At 39.4% G+C, this 24,032-nt stretch overlaps 3 protein-coding genes across 11 annotated transcripts in view; 1 reads left to right on the top strand and 2 right to left on the bottom strand.

Annotated features, from left to right (window-relative positions):
- Positions 1–9, bottom strand: part of adprhl1 (ADP-ribosylhydrolase like 1) — a 9,782-nt gene extending 9,773 nt beyond the window's left edge. The window contains exon 1 of the mRNA XM_040137350.1: positions 1–9. This exon is cut by the window's left edge and continues 283 nt beyond it. The gene's annotated coding sequence lies outside the window, so the exon portion shown is untranslated.
- Positions 10–969: 960 nt separating this feature from the next.
- Positions 970–8,553, bottom strand: dcun1d2b (DCN1, defective in cullin neddylation 1, domain containing 2b). 5 transcript variants are annotated; one of them, XM_040137435.1, is made up of 7 exons: positions 8,418–8,553; positions 5,923–6,139; positions 5,660–5,828; positions 5,216–5,346; positions 4,990–5,072; positions 4,697–4,793; positions 970–3,925 (listed from the first exon to the last, which is right to left on the bottom strand). In XM_040137435.1, the coding sequence occupies exons 2-7, from the start codon at positions 6,095–6,097 to the stop codon at positions 3,846–3,848; spliced, it is 735 nt and encodes a 244-aa protein (XP_039993369.1). In that variant the 5' UTR covers positions 6,098–6,139; positions 8,418–8,553; the 3' UTR covers positions 970–3,845. The 5 variants fall into 5 exon arrangements, with proteins under 5 accessions (XP_039993369.1, XP_039993360.1, XP_039993376.1 ...); XM_040137426.1 differs by lacking the exon at positions 8,418–8,553 and adding an exon at positions 7,409–7,442; XM_040137442.1 differs by lacking the exon at positions 8,418–8,553 and adding an exon at positions 6,945–7,092.
- tmco3 (transmembrane and coiled-coil domains 3) lies at positions 7,156–23,012 on the top strand. Of its 5 annotated transcripts, none has more exons than XM_040137387.1 (16): positions 7,156–7,179; positions 8,649–8,693; positions 10,258–10,391; positions 11,496–11,810; positions 13,591–13,758; positions 14,736–14,915; positions 15,154–15,354; positions 15,515–15,643; positions 15,846–15,938; positions 17,221–17,407; positions 18,760–18,877; positions 18,990–19,185; positions 19,319–19,469; positions 19,586–19,665; positions 19,766–19,915; positions 21,383–23,012. In XM_040137387.1, the coding sequence occupies exons 4-16, from the start codon at positions 11,553–11,555 to the stop codon at positions 21,494–21,496; spliced, it is 2,025 nt and encodes a 674-aa protein (XP_039993321.1). In that variant the 5' UTR covers positions 7,156–7,179; positions 8,649–8,693; positions 10,258–10,391; positions 11,496–11,552; the 3' UTR covers positions 21,497–23,012. The 5 variants fall into 5 exon arrangements, with proteins under 5 accessions (XP_039993321.1, XP_039993329.1, XP_039993304.1 ...); XM_040137395.1 differs by lacking the exon at positions 7,156–7,179 and adding an exon at positions 7,857–8,280 and having other exon boundaries at positions 10,261–10,391; XM_040137370.1 differs by lacking the exon at positions 7,156–7,179 and adding an exon at positions 7,857–8,280.
- The last annotated feature ends 1,020 nt before the right edge of the window (positions 23,013–24,032 follow it).

The following is a 24,032-nucleotide window of genomic DNA, read 5'->3' as shown; positions in this document are numbered from 1 at the left end:
TCTCCTAAAAAGGCAATCCCCATGGCCCCGACGCCTAAAAGCTGGATGGCTGGATGTGGGGGGGGGTAGATGGGGGCTGGACACACTGGAAAAGATGCTAATGTGCTGCGTGGCTGGAGTGCAAGCCTGTCAGCTGGTCCAATACCTTGTTGACATCCCACCCACCCCATGGGAGGAGGGTAAGAATGGAACATCATCCCAACTGATGCCCCCAACCCACTCCATGAGCCTCTCTAATCCTCACTATTTTAAACTTTTTTTATGAATCATCTCCTCCCCTGACATCAGCTAATCTACTCTCCAGTTACGTGCACTGTATCCAAGAGTTCCCCTCCCTCACACTTCCTTTAATCCTCGTCTTCAAACGGTGCCGCAGGTTTACCCATTTTGAGTCGCGCAAATTTCACAAATCTGTTACTCCCGACCCTTTATACACCTTTCACGTGCCCATTTGTCTGTAGGTGAATGTAGCCTTAAACATACTCAGAGTAACAGTAGACAAGGTATTACCAGAAGAGCCAATAATGATGATGCTATGCAGCAGGAATGCAACTTGATAAGGGACAACTGTTACCAAGCTGACATTTTACATACACTCTCAAACACACACTGAAGGGTAGCAGTTCTCAGCAGGAATACGGAGATTTTTTTGTTCCCTTCACTGCTGACATGTAGTTTGCATATCTCAGAAGTCAGCCAGTGTTTGGCCCGGATAAAAACCTGCTGACTCCTGGGCCTCCATAGGACATGAACAACTTCTGCATTGAGCACAGTATAATAACACACACTCAATATTAACATTTTGAACTGTTAGTGGTATTGTAACAGTTTTACTTAACACTGTTAACCAAACCAAATTAATTATCAGTTACGGAAGTTCTTGTTTTTACTGGAGTGAAGAGATTTTTTTGATGAAACACATAACACAGGTCATCGCACTGAAGATCAAGTCGTATATTTTACCTGCAATTTTGCAAACATTTGCCATGTTGTGATTCATACTGATTTCAGAAAAATATTAATATCGGGATACCGAGTTCAGCACAAGACATTTGCATTCAATATCTTAAACTAACCGCCAGCTCAGGGCGTTTCTGACAAAACAGCGAATGTTTGTCGTCAGAAGGAACTGCTGTACTCGGTAGGCAGAAGTACATCTTTTACAAGACTGATAAAAACAACATGCTTTATTGACAACTTTCTTGAAGTAAACAATGTATGATATGCTTCTGTGCCAATACATATTATTCTGTAAATACCTGTTTTCTTGCCAGCAAAAATAATACTGTTTTGATAAGAATGATCTGCATGACTAGAAACAGTTGACCACACATTTGACAGATAAAAACGTCTCAAATGTACCATATTAGAATACTGAATACAGAAAGACGTCACATCTTCTTGCTCCTGAACCACAGTTGACGTCAGATCGTAAAGATCCACAACGATCGCTTGGGGAAAAGTGTTTCACACCCTCTCGCTGTCTTGGCCATCATAGGTTCACACACAACTTTAACAGCACTGAAAGTTCGTACATTTCGTTGAACCAACACATATCTAACTTGTTTAGTTACAAAGATGAACAACATGACATATTTACCAGCTCCTACACTGACTGTTTTACAGTCATCATGAAGCTGACTTCTTTGCCATTCCTCTGCATTCAATCTGGGACAGAAGTCATAATAAACTTCCATCCTGATTAGAGTCCACATTCATGAACACCAATATAGTTTATGACTTATGTTTACATAAATATGAAAACGTAAAATTTTTCAATTTAATAACTAATAAAAGGTAATCATTTGCCCTGCAATTGTCTGTTGAGAGGAAAATAATCTATCCTCAGTTCCTGTGGCAAAGGTTTTATCATGGTGACAACAGCAATTGGGAGAACGAGATCAGCGTAACTCGTGGCTGTTTAGCACAGAATGCATGGCTAATACTGATGTAAGTACAGGGCGCCGCCTGCTGCCAGCCAACTGGCGTCTGAGCCTCTACCTTCTGTTGCATTCTTTATCCAAGAAACGGGACACATTTAGGATATACAGAGTTGCTTAGTGTTTATAGTTACACTTAAAGAGCAACGATAAATCTTCCATGGAAGAAATGCATTGCTGCACTGACCTCTATGGGTTGAAAGCTCAAGTCTTCTGATCACATCTGTGATCACAGCGGGATTTGTTCAGGTGTTCTCGTATACTTGTGACCACATCTAGCTATGATGTAGCACTGGACTGTAGTAGACTGAGAAATACTGTGCTGCACAGTCACCCATTGACGGCAGCACAAGCAGTGTTCTTTAAGTGACATGTTATTTTCTGTAGTAGTTCTATGTTACTTTAACACACCACCATTGCCCTACAGTTGAAAATACATGAAAAGCAACAGACTAAAACCTCAGGCAGTGTAAACAAACAGTTAAAATACTCTTGGCTGGGATGTAGATGCTCATTTTAAAAGGTCTAGCATGTAGGTGAAATCTACTGTCATGTAAACTCAGTAGCTCTGTAGCTGGATATACTTCTGCCTGATATTAAAAAAAGAAAAAAAAAATCCTAAAACAAAAGAACAAGTGTAAATCAGTGCAGTTTGCAGAATTGGCAAGTCATCATCACCTGGATAATAGAAAACAGTCAATGTGCCAGTCAGTTTCTCTTTACGTACAGAGGTTTACACACTGCAAAACTAAAGAAACTAAAGCTAACAAATGTAATGCAATAGCATTTTAAAATGAGGATCCTACTGTAAATGCTTCTTATGTTCTAAGGATTATAAATGTCATTACCTATTTTCTCAGATATACATTTTTTTTGTTTTCCTAAAACTGAATGTCTGCTTATTTCTATGAGTACAGTATTTTACAACTGTAACAATAGCGATTCTGCTGGTGCTGAGCTCTGATAGCATGCTGCTCTGTCCAATCCTCAGTCTGAATACAAAATGTGGATCTGAACTTTTTCACTGTCGCTCAGTAAAGATGAATAATTTCTTAACTTCTTATATTAATAAAACCAAATGAAAATATTTAGTATTGTATTGTAAAAGAGGCAATATGTTTAACTCCCCCAAAAAACCCACACAACACACACACAAACACACACACACACACACACACACACACACACACACTCTTACAAGCATACAATAACAAGCAAGCACACTTTTTCTCCACTCTCAGTGTGATTGTTAGAGAGCTACACATTCGCAATCTCAGTGAAAATCATGTAGATTCTTTTTTTCCTCCTCAGCATCCATGGCACTGCTTCAACCTAGCTGACAAAAACATGCACATTTCAACACATGGTTCCATTCACAATCGACAAGGTAAGAGGCCACATCATACTGCATCTATAACTTAATCCTCTGCATGTGCTAGAAGCTCACTCTTAATGTCCCTCCTCACTGTGCCAAGGGCACAGGTCAGTGAGCCAAGTCCACAGCAGCAGTTCAAAGCCGCACCCATTGGTGATTTGCCCATGGGTGACGAGTTTTAGGTACCCATTATTTCCTTGTTGCAGTTACAAAGCCTGTCCTTGCCAGCAAACAACCAAAAAAAAACCCCAAAAAAAAAAAAAAAAAAAAACACGTCATCTCTCTCCTGCTGATTTCCCTCCTGCTTCCCTCTCTGAACTGGTTTTCCGGGTTTTCCAGGTATAACCAAGGCATCTTATGCGGTTGGAAGAACAATCTTAACGACAAGCTGCAGACAGGCTTATTGAGAAGTAGTCTCTTTTTGGCTCATTTGTATAAAAATTCTCATTCAAAAAAAAAAAAAAAAAATTGAAAAAAAGAAAATGGGAAGAAACACAAACTCCATCCGCTGCATGAAGCTGGGACAAACATTATGTCATGTTGCGTTTACTCCCTGTCACAATCGGTCGAGCAAACTCCACAAAGTCATCTATGAGGACAGGCCATGCCCCTGAGGAGAGAGGGGGAAAAAAAACAAAACAGGATATTAGTTTCATCTAAATGTATTCTAATGCAATGACTTAATTCATCAAAGTGGTGTCCGCATGCCAAATTATTCACAAGTGCCTCCTGCTGGCCTGAAGTTGAGCCACACTGGATTCTATTTTCCTGGGGTTCTTCCATACCATACCATAACAAAACCGCAACAAAAACAAGTCATCACGCTTTCCATGATTAAAATAATACAAAAAAAGAGACAGAAATAAATAATAACCTCTAATTTCCTTGATAGAGGCCAGATACTTTTTTGAAATAAATATTATAAAATTAGTACCATTTCCAATGTCAACAATGAACCTTTAAAGTCTTTACTACAAAGAGCACTGTCTTTTATTGCATTATCTTTGACTGATGATCAGCTCCAGCATCTTGTTAGGTAAAAACAGCTGTGGAACGTTTTCCAGACCTGAGTAGTGTCTGCAGTCTTCATCACAGGCTGTACACAGCACCAACAACCTCCAACAAGAAGGTAGGGCACCTCGTGTGCTGACTGACTGACTGATTGGATTTTATATCAATTCAACATGTTATAGATCCCCTTCAAGCAAGTTATAAGACTTTGATTGGGTGAATCAGTTTCAGGTATTTACTTAACATTTGCCATAGTCTGACATAATCAGAGATCAACTGATCTCTGATCTCATCAGCTTGCATTTTAATGTGACCACCGATGTTCTTTCACCATAGACTGACTTTATCCCAAAGTCTTTAATAAGCTCACCTTCCTCGTCATAGTTTGACATGTCATCTGCAATCATATTGCCAAAGTCCAAGAGGAGGTTCCATGTGTCCTTGGGAATTGATCGCTTGTGATGCTCCTGAATGTGGCAAAGTAACAGGAAAAGTTTAACATTATAATACATATTACTTTTATTAAAGTTAAAATAACTTTTAATTGTTGTTGAAGTTTATGTATTGATTGGACAAAACATACTTACAATTTCATGGAAAACCTATCATAAACTTCAAATATCATACTTACGCACGCACAAAGACAAATATTTCCACACTCACCAGCAGGAACCGGTTCCAGAGATCCAAGAACTTGAAGCGACCGGTGAGAACTAGATTCCAGTAAGCCACAGCCATCTCTAGGTCTAGGGAAGAAAGTAAAGAACTTTTAAAAGTGGGTATTCTGTATTTTTGATTAAAATACAGATGAACCATTGGAAAATGGCAGGGATTTTTTGGGTGAAAATTTGTAAAGAGTCTGTCCTACATGTTCAGTTCTTAGGCTTACCTAAACCTTTCTGGCCGGGGTTCTTGGCAAAATTGAAGGTAAACTGGTAGAAGTCTTTGAACTTCCCTGTGTCTTTCAGCTCCTGCTCTAGTCTGGGAAGGATCGCCTTGAGTTTTTCAGGGCTGTCGCAGCTGGAGGAGATATTGAGGACGAACAGACAACAAATCAAACTTCCGAAATCCTGTTATTGTCAATAGTAGTGAACTGCATGAAGAAAATGACCCAACAAAATCTTAGGTTTCTGATCATGTATGTTTGCATGTAACCCATTTTAAACTTTTTTCGTACACATATCTATCAACTTTTACAGCTTCTTACTATTTTGTTTACACACCTCAATAAAACACTTTCATTAATGTGTTGTTTTTTTTTAAAAACTATTGCTGTTTTAAGAATGCAGTAGCATCTGTGATTGTTGCAGATTTCAGTATCTGTGTTGCTCACCCTAGCTCAGCCATGCCATCCAGGAACTCTTTCCTGCTGAACTCGCACTGTGTGGCCGCCCTGAACTTCCACGCCACCACAAGTATGCTCATGCTAGCTGGGTCCAGGGTCAGGTCATCACAGAACTGCTGGATCCCATCTATGCCTATCTTGTTCTCATCCTGGGGGTCTGCAAAGAAAGAGTGAGCAAAACAATGCACAAGTGTAAAAGACACGACAAAAGCAGACTGTGCTGATATTAGCAGTAGTTTTGAAACACTCACCTTTGTATCTGTTGTAGAGCTGCTCCAGCTTCTTGCGATCAACTGAGGTTTTCATGGATTCTTTGTAGTAGAGGTCTGGGTTTTGGAAGTAGTTGTCTGTGGCGACTTCTAGTTTCCAGTCATTCTGCGTCAGGCAGTACACGGCTGTCCTCTCCCCGGCCTGTGTGAAGGACATGAACTGCCGAACCTTGTCCTTCTGCGATGACTTCAACTTGTGCTGTAAAGTAAGTTGGCGGCACACAGGTCAGTAGAGGGTTGGAGTAACCCGTCAGGGCAAACTCCCCTACGCTGGAATATTACCTGCACAAGGTGTGCTGTGAGTCAGTTAGCTTTGAAAATCTGTTTAAATGCAAATTTGTTTAAAAATATGCATCATGTAGTCACAATATCAACTGCAATATTAAAAGTATTAAAGCTACATTTTGACACTTGGCCCCTTTAGAAGACAGTGCCTCAAGAAAATGTAACACAGCAGGAGGCTCTGTCTTCTTTTTTCTTTTTCTTTTTTTTAAACTTTCTCTTTTGATTTAGTCGTGGATATTACTAAACAAATTTGCAAATGATCAAATTGCCATAAAAGGAACTGCTCATCAAAGACAACCATGGGGCCTTCAAAACCCCATCGGGTTTTGGGGCCCTAGGACAAATGCCCGCTCTGCCCGGTTGGTAATCCAGCCTTTGGTAAATGGGATGCAGAGACATGCGTGTGGATCTGAGGCTGCACATCAACATTTTTACACAAACATTCTTAACATTTTGAATATTTGAATAAGAGTGCAAAGATTTAATTTCCATTAACATCTGCTGGCTGCAAACTAGTTCCTGTAATTAATCCGTTTGCAAAAATAGCTGGATGTGGATTATACTCAAATAACACGTGTCATGACTATAAAATCTGCGAATTAAAAAAAGTAAGACTCATACCATGCGTGCAACAGCATACTGTGTATATTAGTATAAGTGCATCAAGGGAAACGAAAACGCTGTCACTTCCACAAGGTTCCGTTAGTTCACAAAAATACCTCGTGTTAATTAAATATAGACAGTCATCGGGAGGACTGCACGTCTTTGCAGAGCTGCCAACCTGACCCACCCGATGATCAAACAGCAATAACGGTGACAGACCAGTGTTTGGCGACCCAGTTTTCCTGGGAAGAGGAGGAGGAGGAGGAGGAGGGGGGGGAGAGCCTTTGATCCAGCAGGCTCTCTCCTGACACGGGGCAGCAGCAGCATAGGCGAGCTACCAAAAAGGGAAAGGTACGTGCTGCAAGTGTCCGGGTCTCTCAAAATACCAGCAACTGACCTTCCATCTCCCTCACAGTCCCGACACACATCAGCCTGACAATGCGACACTTGGCTCAGGGCACTCCGATCCCCCGTACTGGTGTGTCCCCATAACGTTAAATGACAGCCGTTATCGGTTTTCAGACTTGTTTAACGGGGCTACAGAACTGTCCCGGTTTCTCAGTTTTTTAGTCTTACCTACCATTTTATCACCCGCTGTTTTGCCCAACTTGATATCCAATTTCCCCTGGTGCACATGCGCGAAAAATAATGCGCTACTGTAAGGGCGCTGTTTTCATGGGAATTGTAGTTCTGTTGCGCTGCAATCGCACAGGCCCCGTGTCGAGGATAAACTTAGCTTAATAACTTTCTGCATTAGTAGACAACTGTTTTGGCAAAATATATGCTTTATTATTAATTAACACAACTCTCACTGGGACTGTTAAAGGGTCCACTATAACAATTTTACATGAACACACGCTAAATATATTAATTTAGAGTTTTGTATATACAGTCTATGGTTTAGAGCAAGAACGTTCAGTGTTGAACTAGTTTAAATTACGTTGTTGTCATTTAAAAGAAACCATGTAATGTCAAAGAACTGTTTAGATGTGTCTAAGTAAAAATTAACCCGAGAACAGCTGTTACAATTTAAAGCACTTGACAATGTCGAGCGGAAAAACGTAACACCTGAAAACTACAACTCCCATATCAAATCTGATAAACATGTTTAGGAAGTAATCGGAAGATGGATCTAAATTACATCGACGTAATTATATTCAGAAAAACAGAGCAGTTGTTGAACAGTTTTAGCTGCGGTTTGCGTTAACGTTTCATTATGAAACGTCTCGATGAGAAACTGTGAACGTACACAGCTCTTTCTTTGCTAACGTTAGCCAAGTTGTGGTAGCTGTATGGTTGTGTTATCATGGTAGAGTGAGTGAGTGAGTGAGTGAGTGAGAGAGATAGTTAGTTAGTTAGTTAGAGAGAGAGAGAGACAGACAGACAGACAGACAGCTCGGAGGAATTTGAGGACTAACTTCGCTTTGCTTTCAGCACCAAGAGAGAAAAGAGGTTGAACTTTATAAACACACACACACACACACACACACACACACACACACACACACACACACACACACACACACACACACACATACACTAAAACTGAACTCGCAATAGGTGATTTCATCAAAAGCATTCTTGCTTACCTGGGCGCAGTAACGTTAGCCTCCCCTTTGCTAGCTCGGATAATGTTAACGACGGACGCGGATCGGAGTAAACACGAAGTTGGTCGCCAAGTGAACCGGTGAACGCCTGCATCGACTTCAGCTATGTGGCAGGAGAGGAGGGGTGTCGGTGGTGGTGGTGGTGGTGGTGCTGCTGCTGCTGCGGCACAACAACATGATTGTTCCCGTCTTCTTCTTCTGCCTCTCCTTCAGACGTGGAGTGGAGTGAAGAGCCAGGACAGTGCACATATTTCGCAGGTAGTTGCTGCTTTTTTTCTCTTAGATCTATCTGTTTGCATTGATATGATCAGTGAGAAGGACTGAGTAATCTGTGTTTGGGATACCGAACAAGTGAATTGTTTCCTGGTGTGTCTGGGGTGTGTGTTCGGCTTTGTGTTATGTTACTCATGGCTGTTTTGATTTTTAATGTAGTTTTTTTTCCCAGTTTACATTGCATTTACATGTTTGTTATTCAGCTGTTTGTATTTATAATTCAAATATTTACATGCAACCTTAAGATTTTTAGTAACCAAGAACGATAACCAGTCAAAGCCTTAGTGCAGAGCAGTGGTGGATAGTAAATTTACACAAGTACTGTACTTAATTACAGATTGTACTTTACTTGATTATTGTCATTAAATGCCACTTCATACTTCAAACTCCACCACATTACAGAGATAAATATCACAGTCCAAGATCCAGCAATATTCAGTCTATTATCATTTTTGATAAAGAAAAGGATTAAATTCACATTTGAGAAGCTAGACACAGTAAGCGTTTGATATTTTTTGCTTAAAAGATGACTAAAATGATTACTTGACTATTAACATAGTTGCTAATTAATTTTTTTTCCGATCGATTAATCAACCAATTGTTGCAGCTCTAATTGTCTAGATTAATCAAATCCACAAAACATTAGAAAACAGTAAGAAAATCCCATTACAACATCACTGGGCCCAATGCGACGTCATTAAATGTCTTGTTTTGTCAGTCGACCAAATCGTCCAGAATCTCACATTTGAGAACCTAGAGTCTTCAAATGTTTGGCATTGTTGCTTGAAAATTTCTTGAACATTTAATCAATTATCAACATAGATACTGATTTATTTTCTTTCAATTGACTAATCCGTTAATCGATTAATCGTTGCAGTTCTACTTTTTACACCACTATGTTTCTTTAACAGCTATATCTACTTTTCAGATTAAGTTTTTACATACATACCTGTTTTATGATAATTTTATAAAATGTGGTGCACTGTTATAGATTAAATCACCCAACATTACATGACGCTCCACTCCAACCAACTACAGAATTAAAATAAGGCTCACATATTAATGCATCAATAATAATACTATACTGACAGGGACCATTCTACATATAGAGTGCTTTTACTTTTGATAGTACATGTTGTAACTAATACTTCTGTAGTTTTACTTGAGTGAATTCAGGATTCAGGACTTTTACTTTTAAGGGAGTAGTTTTATAGTGAAGTATTCTTACTTTTTGAATTGAATACTTCGTTCGTGTTTGTACAGCAGTCTGGCGGCCTACATGCGGTCTGTCAAAGGTGAAAAGAAATTAAAGCAAACGTAAAGAGAAATGTTTAAATTGCTAAAGATTGTTTGTTATTTAGTATAATGGTGTCTGCCCTCTAATCTAAAAGGTTTAATTATGTATTCATCAGATTTAATACCCCTTAAAATTGAAGGAACTGAGGTCATTTCTGTGTGTGTGTGTGTGTGTGTGTGTGTGTGTGTGTGTGTGTGTGTGTGTGTGTGTGTGTGTGTGTGTGTGTCTGTGTATCCTTGTTTTTTTTTTCAGCAGCCAACCACCGAACAGTGGTGCTATTGATTTCTAGCAACAGTAGCAGAGTGGCTGCAGTCCAGTCGTAGGAAGAAGGACAGAGGAGGAGTTTGGAAAGTTTACGTCACTCCGCTTGACTCATGCTCACAAAGGTGCGGATCTGCTTGGGTGTGATCTGAATGCATTCTGTAATTACGCTGGGGTAGTAAAAGATGTATGTGTAAGCAAGAAGATGATATCAGATTAGAAAAGGGCACGCTGCTGACAGTTAAACAGTTTCTTTAATTAGCACAGTTCTCAGACTTTTGAACTCCCAGCGTAGATAAAAATGCAACGTCACATTTGGTGCAGGCAGAATAGCAAGTACTACAGGAATTTATATATGTGACGTGCTCAGTTAAGTCCAGTGCACTTAACACAGCTCTACAACATCTTGTTAGCCACTCACAGCAGCCAGTAGCACAGGCCACAGGTGTGTATACACAGCTGTTGTTTAATCTGTTCAGATGTAACCACACCCAGCTTAAAGATTAAACCCTCTATTGAGATGGAACAAAAAAGCAAGAGCAAATTGTGGCCCACATAAAAAGAGATTATCATATAGAGATATCGTATGAAGCCTTTGGTGGAAGGAAAAATTTTAGGACAAATACTGTATGTCTGTGCTTTAAAGGGTATGACTGGCAATTCCTGTATTTCTGTATTTTTATTATTTTGAACAAATCTCATGAAAAGATAAAAACCAACAGAAGGGAGTTTTTCCTCTATACTTTCCCACTTCCCCAGCCTGTCTGTGGTTCTCTGTGCCATGCCTATTCATGCATGCTCTAGACGTAAATCTTAAAATTAAAAAACAATCATACATTTGTTTAAAAAACAAAAAAACAAAATCAATTTTTAAAACCGCTGGACACTATAGTTCTTTGCCAATATTACTTAAACAGGAGTAAATATTTTATTTGTTGGAGGCTGATGTCAGCTATGGATTTGGTGAGCTAGTGAATTTTCAGGCATCAGGATAGCGTATCATTGCACCCAGTGCAGCAGTGTGGCTCACTGATGTGTTTTTGATAGTTTTTGGACAACAGCCGAGGTCTATTTCACAGACATTTCATTAGATTTGTTGGCAACAAGAAAAACATAAAATATCACCAGACTTGATCTTTAAACTCTCCTTTGTTTTTTTCTGTTGATCGTTATAATCAACATGCCCTTTCTGCTGCAATTGGTCTTGCTCTTTCTTTTCCCATTCCCAGGTCTCTTTTTCTTGATTAATCTCCCCACTTTGGTGAAGAAAGAAGTAGGGGTTTTTAATGCAGGTTGTATATTGGCTGCTGTGCCTTGGCCTGGCGGGGGCACTCGCTGTGCTGCAGAAGGACCAGGTGGCCCAGCATGCCATCAAGCTTTATCGGGGCAAGGGGACCACACAGGGCCACAGCTGGGTGGCCAGCAACTGCAAACGCCTGGTGGGTCTCCTGCGTCAGAAGAATGTGGTTGTCAAGAAGCTGGCCACTGCTGCAGATGCTGTTGGAAGAGACCGGGCCCTTTCAGAACCTGAGAGGCACTTCCAGGTACCAGACTGAGAATAAATACCAGTTGGAGCAAAGGCCCTTTGTTTGGAGCAGAAGTTAATGATGTCTTGGTTAATGTATGTTTTTGGCTGGACCGCAACAGCACGGCCAGCCCTATAAACGTGGGTGAGTGAGTGAGTGAGGGAGTGAGTGAGGGAGTGATGAAGTCCTACCATTGGTCAACTGAATGCCTTGCCACTGAGTGCTGAAGCTACACCATTGGTCAGACGACTGAGTGTTGGAGTCTCCTCATTGGTCGTTGCTCTTTTTATAATCAGTATGCGCAAACAGTTTCTATTGCATCATCAGAGGGTGTTTACAAGCAGTGATTCCAATTTAGAGCCTTTGTTGCTTGATTTAGCAACTTCTCACACCCCTTTAGGGAGTTTTCTTCACAAAAGCACCTAGCAAAAAACTCTAAAGACTTTTTGAACAAACCATACCAACTTTCTGTAGAACGCAGTCGCCAGTATTGCCTTGCGAGCGCGAGGTCAGGCTTTCCCTCCATAGGGCACACCTCTCTTTGCGTCTCATTCAGTTGAAAATAAGGCAGCTGACAAAGACGTGAATGAGCTTTTAACTTTCTCTCTGAGTGATCATTTTACAAGTAAATATGGCCGAAATCACAGCACAGCCGTTGTCTTTAACTTATGTGTATGGTGATTTTGTTAGATGACATCGCGTTTATAAAATCAGGATTTTAGCAGTGCGGAGCAGCAGCTTGGGAATGGCTTGGAAGTGACTGTTGGTTAACATGCAGTCTTAGTGGGCCGCGTTGCAGTCAGTATTTAATACTTGTTGCGTTGTCTGGCAACGGAAACAGAAAAACATGTAAATGAGAGCACCGTCATTGGGAATTCAGCTGTATTAAATTACTGTATATGTGAGCACAAACAGTAGGAGACAAGCAAACAGATAAACAGCGTTCCAGCCATATACTAGGTTATGACCTAATCTTGTTTATAGCTCATCACCCTAGTACTATATATAGTTTTTGACACATAAGGTCTGCAACCCTTCAGGGTGGTCTTTGTCTGTGTGTTGACACATTCCTGTCAGCACAATAACTCAACTACAATACATGCTCATATTTCATATTTACACTTCAGTTTTCACATATAAAGAGGAGATGACCCGGTTAGATTAGAGCAACACTAATGATTGTTTCATCATGCATCAATCAGTCACTTATGTTTTAGATCAATCAATTAATCTCATGGTCACAGTTTCCTAGAGCCTCTCTTTTGACGTCTTCAAACTGCTCGTTGTGTGCGACTAACAGCCCAAAATCAAAAGGTTTTAAATTTAAAATTATACAAAACAGAAACAAATCAGCAAATTCTCACATGGGAGAAGCTGGAACAAGAAAATAAATGGCATTTTGCTTGATTAGCGAGTTAAATGATTAAGGAATGTTCTAAATTGTTGCTGATTAATCCTCTGTCAATTGAGAAATTGATTAATTGGCTAATTGTTTCAGCTCGAGATAAGATAATGGCCAGACACTAGGCAGGTTTAATGTTATTAAATAACTATCAAACATTTCAAGCCAGATCAAGTGGATTATTTTGCTCAGAGTCATGACCCTTCTTCCTGTTTTAAGCCATGTTATCTGGATCTATTTTGTCCTATTTAGTCCTGTTAAATTACTGATAAGGACAGGTAAAGTTATTTCATCAAGTGTTTCAAAATAAAGACCATACACAGGGGCTTCAGTAAAAGAGGATTTCAAATACTTTACAGCTTAATGACTAGCTGGTGTCTCTCTCTGTGCATTCAGGTTCACACTCTGGAGGTTTTCCAGAAGGAGCTGAATGAGAGCGAGCACCTGGTGTTCCAGGCAGTGCACAGCCTGCAGAGGGCGCTGCAGGGAGACTACAGGGACGTGGTCAACATGAAGGAGAGCAGCAGACAGAGGCTGGAGGCCCTCAGGGAGGCAGCCATAAAGGTGAGGGCAATGTGGTCAGGAGAGTTTCATGGATACGGCAGCAGAGTGCAGGAGAAAGGGACTGATACGTACTGTATTCAGCCAAGTAAGATTGGTGTTTCCGATATGAAGCAGAGTAATATGGCTATAAATACTTTCATGTTCTACGCAGAAACACATCTCAGTAGAGGCAAGGAATGCATAGTGATGCCACAAGGTTTAATATTATTTTTGATCAACTTTTTGGGAAACATTTTGCGATGACATGATTTGGGCTACATCTACCAATTATTTTAATTATTCATTAATGAGTTCAATTGTTTTTTTTTAAGTTAATTGGTAATTTTTTTTGTTTTTCACAAAAAATTGCGTTTTTCACAACTTTTCACAAAATTGTGAAAAATGCCCATGTTGACATCTTCAAAAGTGTCTTGTTTGGTCTGAGTAACAGTCTAAAACTCAAAGATATTCCATTTTAAAAATATAAAACTCACAAAAGCAGCAAATCTTCACGTTTGAGGAGTAGGAACTAGAAAATATTTGTAATTTTTACTTACTTGATTAAACAGCAATAATAAGTGATCGTATATCAAAAATGTTGCTTTATTCATCTGTAAATCAACTAATCAAATTATTGTTTCAGCTCTAGCTCTGTCATGTCATGGCATCATTCTATAAAATTGTATCGTTCAAATCAGTGATTTCAAACAAACTGTAATGAAAATGATCTTAAAAAAGTTAATTAAAGTTTGATTTTGTGTGATTTTTTGACCCATTTGTCATTTTGTGATATAATACATGACAATATCAGACAAATTAATTTCTACCATATTGCCCATGCCTACATCAAAGGGAGCATAATATCATGAGTGTATTTAGTGTGTGTTTCCTGGGTTTGTCAGCTGAGTGTATACTGCTCCATGCAACTCTGTTAACATGTCCGTATGCCCACTTGCTAATACACACTTGTCTGTTTGGGCGCTGTTCTCACCCTTCAGGAGGAGCAGGAGTATGTGGAGCTGGTGGCTGCCGAGAAGCACCAGCAGGAAGCTGTTAAGAGCGCTTTAGCCCAGAACAAGACTCTGTCCATGCTGGATGAAATCCTGGAGGATGTCAGAAAGGCAGCAGACCGACTGGAGGAGGAGATCGAGGAGCACGCCTTTGACAACAACAAACAGGTCGGCAAACAGCAGCTTTCGCAGTCTTTAAATAAGACTACTTTACTTTTGGAAATAAAATAGTCAGGATGTTAAAAGCAGCACAAAAGTTTGAGTAATATAGAACTGGTCCCCCGCATGTATTTTTAAAAGCTCAGCCTTTATGCATCACACATTAAAAGCAATGTATATCCAAGTCCATATGTAGGAAATTTTTACATTCAGATGACCTCTTTCCATACTCTGGTTTGTTGTATAGATGAAAGGTGTGAATGTAGAGGCAGTGTTGAGAGTGGAGGAAGATGAGGAGAACGGAGGGAAGAGGAAGAACAAATCCAGGCAGAAGGAAGTGGAGGATGACCTGGGACTGAGCATGCTCATTGACTCGCAGAACAACCAGTACGTTCTGACTAAACCACGAGACTCCACAATGCCGAGAGCAGACCATCACTTCATTAAGGTCAGTTAAGTCCTATTTTACCCAGGCTAGATAAGAAGTGGAGACTCTGTATCCATTTGATTGAACACTTACAATACTAATAATGGTTAGAGTAGGGCAGATTCCAGTTGTTTAATACCGTTAAACCTTCCCCAGTTTTTATTGCTATGTGTATGTGCAGGACTTGGTGTCGGTGGTGATGTTGTCCCTACCTTGCGGCTGGATTTGCACTCTAGTTGGTCTTCCTCCCATGTTTGGATATATCATCTGTGGGGTCCTGCTTGGTCCTTCTGGTCTCAACAGCATCAAGGTGTGAGTGAGTGAGTGAATGAGTGAGAGTGAGGGAGTGAGGGAGGGAGGGAGTGAGTGAGGGAGGGAGTGAGTGAGTGAGTGAGTGAGTGAGTGAGTGAGTGCAGCATCTGGATGTCAGATCAGACTATAAAAAACAATACCAGCTTTAATTTACTTTTGTGCTAGTTGTTCATGTCAGTGTCTGTCTCTGTGTGTTCCAGTCTATGGTCCAGGTGGAGACTCTCGGGGAGTTGGGTGTGTTCTTCACTCTCTTTGTAGTGGGGTTGGAGTTCTCACCTGAGCGCCTTCGAAAGGTAAACGAAGGATTTGAATTTAGGATTACAATTCTACAATAAGACCAAGACAAGACTGTACATAACAAGTTACCAACTTGTACTCATGTCATGCGTTATGTGTACACTAACTGAAATGACCTCAGACTTGACTTAGATTAGTCAAGATTAGATAAAATTAGTGACACAAGTAAGTAAGTAAGGATTTGTAAAATCTGCAAGAGCATTGGCACTGTTAACTGTATGAAATTTTTTTTTTGTTTTTCTTTTAAAGTTGAGCTCAGCTACAGTCCTAAAATTCACTCTGAATCATTGTTCTCAAACCAGAACAGAGGATCAACAGTTAAAGGGGCCCCTGATCCAGAAGCAGCTATTGACATATCTTGTTGGAAGGTCAATCAAAGGGTCAAAAAGAAAAAACTCAAAACAGATGCAAAATAACCACAAAAAGGCTCAAAACCAAAACAAATGATGTCTTGTCAATGTGTGTCTTTTGTGTTGTATTGTGTCTTTTTCAGTCTTGGGGTCTTGTTCCTTTGTACAGTAGGAGGGATGGGGGGCCTTTTACACGCCTGTGCCCAGGGGCCCATTGTCTCATGCGTTATGGTTGCATAGTGATTGTAACCTTCATTTGGGTAACACTAAATTTTTTTAAGCAAATGCCTAATACATGAATGGTTACTAACCACCAGCTGGTTGGTAAATTTAAACTTAATAAAGTGAGTTCAAATGAGGGACAGGGTGCAGGATTTTTTGGTTTTCTTTTCCGGTAAATTTGAACTAAAATTAGATTTAAAAAAAATTTAACTTAAATTTTTAATTATAATTTCAGTTTCTTGGGATTTAAGTAGGTCGACTGTTTGGCATCTGACATGCATTTGTATTTGAAACACGTTGACCTCAACTGACATGAAGGGAGTTAATTTCTATTCCGGGTTTCTATCACTTCTTTCTTCAGTATTTATTGCCTCTGCTAACTTTTTACTCTGTTACTTTCCCTGGAAATTGGTAAATATGGGCATCGGGTATTGTTGAAGTTAATGTTACCTGAAAAAGCATCTTTTATAAAAAATACATGAAGTGCCTGAATGTTTTACTTAATGACCTTTTTATTCTGTTAAATTTTTCATAGTTTAATTTCAAAGCTTCCTTTAGTTAACTTACTTTCATAAAGTGGGTTGACAACTGTGTGTGTGTGTGTGTGTGTGTGTGTGTGTGTGTGTGTGTGTGTGTGTGTGTGTGTGTGTGTGTGTGTGTGTGTGTGTGTGTTTGGTTTTTTTTGTTTGTTTGTTTGTTTGTTTAGGTATGGAAGACATCAGTTCAGGGGTCATGCTACCTGAGTCTGCTGATGGTTGGGGCCGGTTTGTTGTGGGGACAAGTCTTGCGCATTCGACCCACCCAGACCGTCTTCATTTCCACTTGTCTCTCTCTGTCCAGCACTCCACTGGTGTCCCGCTTCCTGGCAGGAGGAAGCAGGGGGGACAAGGAAGGTACGCCGGTGTGTCCGTCTGCGTACGTTATGAACATATACTGCTGATCAAAAGTGTTAGAACACCGTAATTTTTCCAGTTTTTATTGAAATGTAAGCAGTTCAACTCCGGCAAATAACCTTTAATGGTATAAAAGGAGGCAATAGACTGCTGCCGTGGGTTTTTCAGGGAGAGATCAAACAAGCAAACTATTCCTAAAGGTGTTCCAGGTGTTGATTTACATACAAAAAATCATTAGGACAATACTAGGAAGTAGTACTTTATACTAATACAGAATGGTGAGAAAAATCGTAGTCACAAAGGAAGACAGACTGGTTGATCAGGGGTTCATCCTACGTCAAGATATTGATCTAAAACATTAGAAGAAACTAACTACTGTGGACCTTGGTTTCAAATAATGGAAAACCAGCAAAGTCTCCAGACTTAAACCCCATGGAGCTGGTTTGGGATGAACTGGACAGAAGGTGAAAAAGCATCCGACAAATGCAAAAATTCATCGGAACTTCTGCAACGTAGTTGGGTTGAAACTTTCTGAACAATATTTGATGTTCTTTGTAGAAAGAATGACACAAGTGTGCTTGGTTGCTGAATGAGTCAAAGATTTAGATTAAATTGAGTTAAACTAAAAGATTAAATGATTCCTTTAAAAAAAAATAAAAAAAATCTCTGCAAACAGTTTTCTTAAGTTCTAAAAAAGTTCCCTTCCACTGTATTGTGGTGAAGACAGCATGAGATATACCTGGGCAAATAAACAAAACAATCCTCAATGGCTTGATACCACTAGTAAGTGAAAAAATATGTTTTTGTTTCTGAGTCTAGTTAACTGACCCTGTACAAGTAGTAGAAGTGTATGGAGTATTAAGTCATTTTATGTAAGTAAAAGTAGAAATACCTCACTGTGAAACTACTCCACTACAAGTGAAAGTCCTGCATTCAAAACCTTAATTAAGTAGAAGTATATAAGTATTGTATATAAGTCTCTGTCAGTGTTTTACCATTATATATTATAATTATATAATATTATATCCTATATTGTTTTTAGATTAATATTACTGGTGAATTAATTTGTATGTTGCACTTTACTGCTGTTTAAGATTGTGCTAATTGTGCTAACAACTTTATATATTGTTGGATGGCTTCATCTACAACAATGCATCATATTCTATAAGATCATCACAAGTTTGTAGCGACGCTGTCCTGTGAGAACCACTCGTCTCTTTTTTCAGACTAATAACCGGTTGTTTTTGGTAACTCAGTGGTCAGTAACATGACTGTGTGTGTGTGTGTGTGTGTGTGTGTGTGTGTGTGTGTGTGTGTGTGTGTGTGTGTGTGTGTGTGTGTGTTTGAGACAGGTGACCTGGATTACAGCAGTGTTCTTCTTGGGATGTTAGTGATGCAAGACGTTCAACTTGGCCTCTTCATTGCTGTCATGCCGACGATGATCCAGGCACAGAGTGGAGACTTGGACAGGTCAGTTAGCCTTTTTGTTTTTACAAGTGTCCTTTCCCCTCAAACCACACACACATATACACACACCCACACGCAGCTTTTTAAATCTATTGTTCTCCTCTGTGCACCGCAGCTTCCTGTTTGGAAGTCTCCGCGTGCTGTATCTCCTGGCCCAGGTCCTGGCGTCTCTGGCTGCTGTGCTGCTGGTGTGTTTGTTACTCAAATTGTTTCTGATCGGCCCCTATTACAAGAAGCTGCATGCTGAGAGCAAAGGCAACAAGGAGATCCTGGTGCTGGGGATGGCAGCTTTTGTCTTTTTCATGCTGACGGTATGTTCTTTTCTTTAGATGTCTTGAATTCCTTTTTAAAAATGTCTGATATTTCTCCACCAATCTAACATATTTTAACTGCCGTTGAAGAAGCTGTTTTTGTTGATTTTTCTCTTCCTGACGGGCTTTGTAGGTAACAGAGTTTCTGGATGTTTCTATGGAGCTGGGCTGTTTCCTGGCTGGAGCTTTGCTGTCCACACAGGGTCACATGGTCACCACAGAGGTCATGGGATGCCTCGAGCCAATCAGAGATTTCCTCGCCATCATCTTCTTTGCCTCTATTGGTCAGATCCAACATAACCATTTATGAGACATCTCAGCTTTGTTATCAAGGTTCACTTTTGTACCATATACAGTGAGACTTTACTGGCTCGTCGTGTGTGTTTTTGTGATGCTTCAGGTCTCCATGTGTTCCCGACATTTGTGCTGTATGAACTCACCATCCTGCTGGTGCTAACACTCACACTCGTCATTATGAAGGTACCGCACTTTTCTCACTTGTGCTGTTTTCCTTCTCCTGTTCACCTTTGACACACTCTCAGTCCTCCCTCTCTCCACCTTACCCCTCATTTCCTTCCAGTTCGTCATGGCCGTACTGGTGCTGTCGGCGATTTTGCCTCCAGGCTCTCGACACATACGGTGGATTGTGTCTGCTGGCCTCGCACAGGTCAGCGAATTCTCCTTCGTCTTGGGCAGCCGCGCACGTCGTGCTGGAATCATCTCCAGAGAGGTCAGTAATGACTGGTAATACTAGTGCTGACAGTTATTTTGCCCCAGTCCACATTTATATATATCTGTTTTATTCTGTTTTGTCTTTTCATTTGCTTTTTAATTTGCTGTCTTGTGTGAAGCACTTTGTGACCTGGGTTTTGAAAAGTGCTCTATAAATAAAGTAGGGTAGCAAGTAACTATTATTTTCATAATCAATGTATCTGTCAATTGTTTCTTCAGTTGTGTATTGTACTAACAATCCAAAAGCCCAAAATATTTATTTTAAAAAAACACTATTTATAAAATATTTTTGCTTGATTAAACAACTGTAAGGATTATTTTAATGTTTATGTGTAAAGGGACAAGTATATACAGTAGCATGAACCAGTGCTACATAGCACGACGATTCTACGCTAAGCTAATTTGCAATTTCCATCACTAGATGGACCTTTAAAATACATAAACGCCCCCCAATAAAATACGTACAGAACAGCACAACACATCAACAATTTACAAACAATGATCCAATACAAGTACCGTAAAAAGACAATCACCAGATCATTCATTACTACATGAGTGATCCTTCTTAGAAACTGTTTCAGTTTGAGTTTAAATTATAGGGCCGAGATATTTTACTTCTGAAACCTGGTTGACACATTGTCCATTAATCTTTAAATTTAACTAATTAACACTTGACAAGGGCCGAGCCATGGAAGAAAAGCAAGCTGATGCAGTTTTTTTAATGTTGAGTATGAGACATGAGTTTTCAAACCATGCTGTTATGGACTGTAAATGCTGTGACAGCTGGGTAGAAACTGGCAAAACATTATTTGATTATCGAAATTTTTGCAGATAAATTTTCAATCAACTAAACAAATACACTATTAATTGTTTCGCCTCTAAAATCAAAAATATTTATCACTGTTGTAATTGTATTTGGGCTGCTGAATAGCTTTCTGCTGAAGGTCTTCAACTGTAATGTAATTTTTTTTTTTTTTTTTTTTTTTTTGCCATTTAGGGAAACCAGTAAATGATGAGGAGTTTAGAATGAATGCCGGTCCTAAGCTGTTTATAGCTTTATATACAATCAAAAATACTTTAAAATCATGTCTGAATGATACAGGGAGACTTTAGTTCAGCTAAAAAAAAGGGCAATATTCTATTTCTTTTTAGTAAGAGGGTAGTAGCAGGAGAATTGAAGCCTCCTAAACAACATCCATAGCTCCTTGAGGGGGTGATTGTGAAATAAAGTCCGTAGTTTAAAAGTCTAAAGGTTGTGATTATTTTCTATAACATATAAGATTTAAAAAAAAACACAAAACTGTAAGAATTGACATTTACAAAATATAGTCCACATAATATTGGAGAGTATTGGTACAGTGTCAATGTCAGTGATTTGTGCTCAGCAAATAGATTTATAAAATAATATTAACCAACAATTGTATCTTCTCAGTCTTTATTTTTTTTTGTGTCCCTCTCTGCTCAGGTGTATCTGCTGGTTCTCAGTGTCACCACTCTCAGTTTGCTGCTGGCTCCAGTCCTGTGGAGAGTTACCACTCACAGATGGGTTCCCCGGGTCGAGCACAAACCAGTCGCATGACCAGGTGGACTTCAGGGCCAAAAGGTCCCTGCCGTACAGTAACTCTTACACAGCTGGCAGCGACGTCACGAGGAGCAGAAGCCTCATTTGTGCAGAAACTCTCTCATGTGAACGCGCACAACAACGAGACGCAGCCTTTTGGACGAAAAGTTCCTCCTCTGCTTCTTCTTAATCTACCCGACTCAATCTGCTCCATTACAGGAGGAAATCATCATCAGCTTATATTTTGATTTGAGATTTCTTGACAAATGCCTCGGCTCAGATTGTTATTAAGGACATGGGGCAGTGTTGCATAAACGCTATAGATACCCTTTACTGTTTAAGGTCTTATTTGATGATGCATACTAAAGTAGTTTTAGATTATATAACTGAACACCTTCACTCTTCAGTCAACAGTCTTGATGGCTGGACATTATCTGTGACTTTAAAAAAAAAAAAAAATCCTTGATGGGAAGCACACCTGCTTTACAGTTTAGAGGAGAAGCACAAAAGACCGGATTTCCTTCCAGCTCCGATGCTTGTAATGCACTTTCTCTTACAAGTGTGCATGCACCAAAAAGAGAAGCAAAGAAGAAAAAAATTCCCTAGTCAATATTTCTGTTGTTGCATGAATGACACTCATTCATATCTGCACTTTGAACCTCAAGTTTGCCTATTCCTTGAAGCAATCACATGGACCAAATCTGAGGATCAACTCAGCTCCATATACTGTTTTTCTTTTGATGTACATTTTTTTCTTTATTTTTAATAGGAAAGCACTTTTATATCATTTAAAATGGCCTCCATCTTTACTAAAGTTCAAATTTACGTTATTATAAATGGCAGATTCTGCTTCTGATTGAAGTGCAAACCTTCTATCTGCTTTATTTAATAGATGGTATGTGTAGTTTATTCTGATCATTGTACTACTGTGTATTTAGGTGTGATAACACATTCTAGTGATACCTAAAAACTACAATAATTCTCTTTACAAATCACAAATCTTCATTTCTTGTCAAAAAGAATGATACATAACACATCAGTAGAAAACTTAAGGAATGTAGATAATGAAATACAATATAAGGCAGCAGCTCAAATAAACAATTGAAAATACTCACGACAATTTATTCCCTTACATTTAAAGAGAAATCCGGCTGTAGTTACCACTGAATGTCAAACTTATTTGCCTGCTCAACACTTCTCTGCGCCAGAGTAAAGACTTTGAGGGGTGTGATCTCACTGTCAGAGAGCTCTTCTGTGGCATCTCATGCCCTTAATGTCCGTGTCTTAATTCCTAATGTGCAATGTAAATGTGTGTAACACAGCCACATGTTACGGTATATTTCAAGTTTAGTATTGTTTTCAGATGTTTTCCTACAGTAGCATGACAAAGAGGGTATTTGAATTTAAACATGTATGTTGGTGGTCATGACTGACGCCCGCGGGCACAAAGAAATGCTGTTTTCATCAAAATGTTCATGTATTTTGAAATTGTTGAATCAAGTCATTTATTTATTAAAAATGAGACAACAAAGAAGTATTAATGTGGTTCTGTATTTACTCTGCTCTTAGAATGCAGTTCTTTTATGAGGGGAAACGAGAATGAATTGTCAAACTGGGGAGCTCAGTTACATTATAAGCACTGACAGACATCATCTACAGGCTCTGTCAACACAAAAAAAAAGTATTTAACAAAAAACACATCAGAGGGGGACATCTCTGAGTCAGATATGTGATATTTAATCCTCTAATATAGTGGTTCCCAACCTTTTTGGCTTGTGACCCCTAAAAATGAAGTATCTTCTCCTAATGACACCTCATCACAGATTATGGTTTTAGTGTTTGTTGTATTACTCAACCGATAAGTGACTTTTCTTATTCAGATTGGTCCATTTTAAAAGGGATTTTGTTTTTTAAAGCCCCAAAGAGGTTAAAGTATCCAGAATTCACAAGAAACAGACAAAACTAAGAGAGAAGACAGAGAAAATAAACATAATTTATGTACCAAATGCACAGTATGTAGTTCTCTCTGTCTCTTATGTAATTATCCAGTGACCCCTCATTTTTATCCTTACCTCTCTACACGACTACTAAACACATATACTTCCTGATGAATGCATTGTAAGGCTTTTGTAGGAAGCTGCATTTATCTTCCCTCTTCATACCCACTGCACTGAAACCAAAAGAGAAGCCTGTGTGTGTGTGTGTGTGTGTGTGTGTGTGTGTGTGTGTGTGTACTGTGTAAGCTGATAACCCACAAGCTCTGCAGTCAGGAGATTTTTGAAAAACCTTATCACCATCATCATCCTATTAGTGAGCGCACAAATACTCCACAGACAGTACTTGAGTAGATTTTTAGGGGTATACTGCTTTATTTTTCATAATTGATAGGTTAGCTTATTTTGCTTATACCAACTGAAAATAAATCTTCCCTAAAGCTTGAGCTGGCAACTTTGTTAAATACTTTTATGAGACCAAACTGAAATTGGAATGAATTTTTATTGAGAAACTTTATCGTTTCATTTAGTTGCATTTGTCACGAACTTCGTAGGACACA

This window comes from Xiphias gladius, chromosome 1, assembly GCF_016859285.1.
Source record: "Xiphias gladius isolate SHS-SW01 ecotype Sanya breed wild chromosome 1, ASM1685928v1, whole genome shotgun sequence".
NCBI classification, from domain to species: Eukaryota; Metazoa; Chordata; class Actinopteri; order Istiophoriformes; family Xiphiidae; genus Xiphias; species Xiphias gladius.
The sequence above is the reverse complement of the archived record's forward strand: the minus strand, read 5'-3'. Positions and strand labels throughout refer to the sequence as shown.

What these genes read in the sequence shown, in the direction of transcription:
- dcun1d2b (XM_040137426.1), bottom strand. An exon ending in GCTCTACAACAGATACAAAG is followed by an intron (nt 5,829 to 5,922) that starts GTGAGTGTTTCA and finishes CTTTCTTTGCAG; the next exon opens with ACCCCCAGGATGAGAACAAG. An exon ending in CCCCGGCCAGAAAGGTTTAG is followed by an intron (nt 5,073 to 5,215) that starts GTAAGCCTAAGA and finishes TTTCTTCCCTAG; the next exon opens with ACCTAGAGATGGCTGTGGCT.
- tmco3 (XM_040137387.1), top strand. Translation starts at nt 11,553, where the DNA reads ATGCAGGTTGTATATTGGCTGCTGTGCCTTGGCCTGGCGGGGGCACTC. An exon ending in AACCTGAGAGGCACTTCCAG is followed by an intron (nt 11,811 to 13,590) that starts GTACCAGACTGA and finishes CTGTGCATTCAG; the next exon opens with GTTCACACTCTGGAGGTTTT. An exon ending in TCAGGGAGGCAGCCATAAAG is followed by an intron (nt 13,759 to 14,735) that starts GTGAGGGCAATG and finishes CTCACCCTTCAG; the next exon opens with GAGGAGCAGGAGTATGTGGA.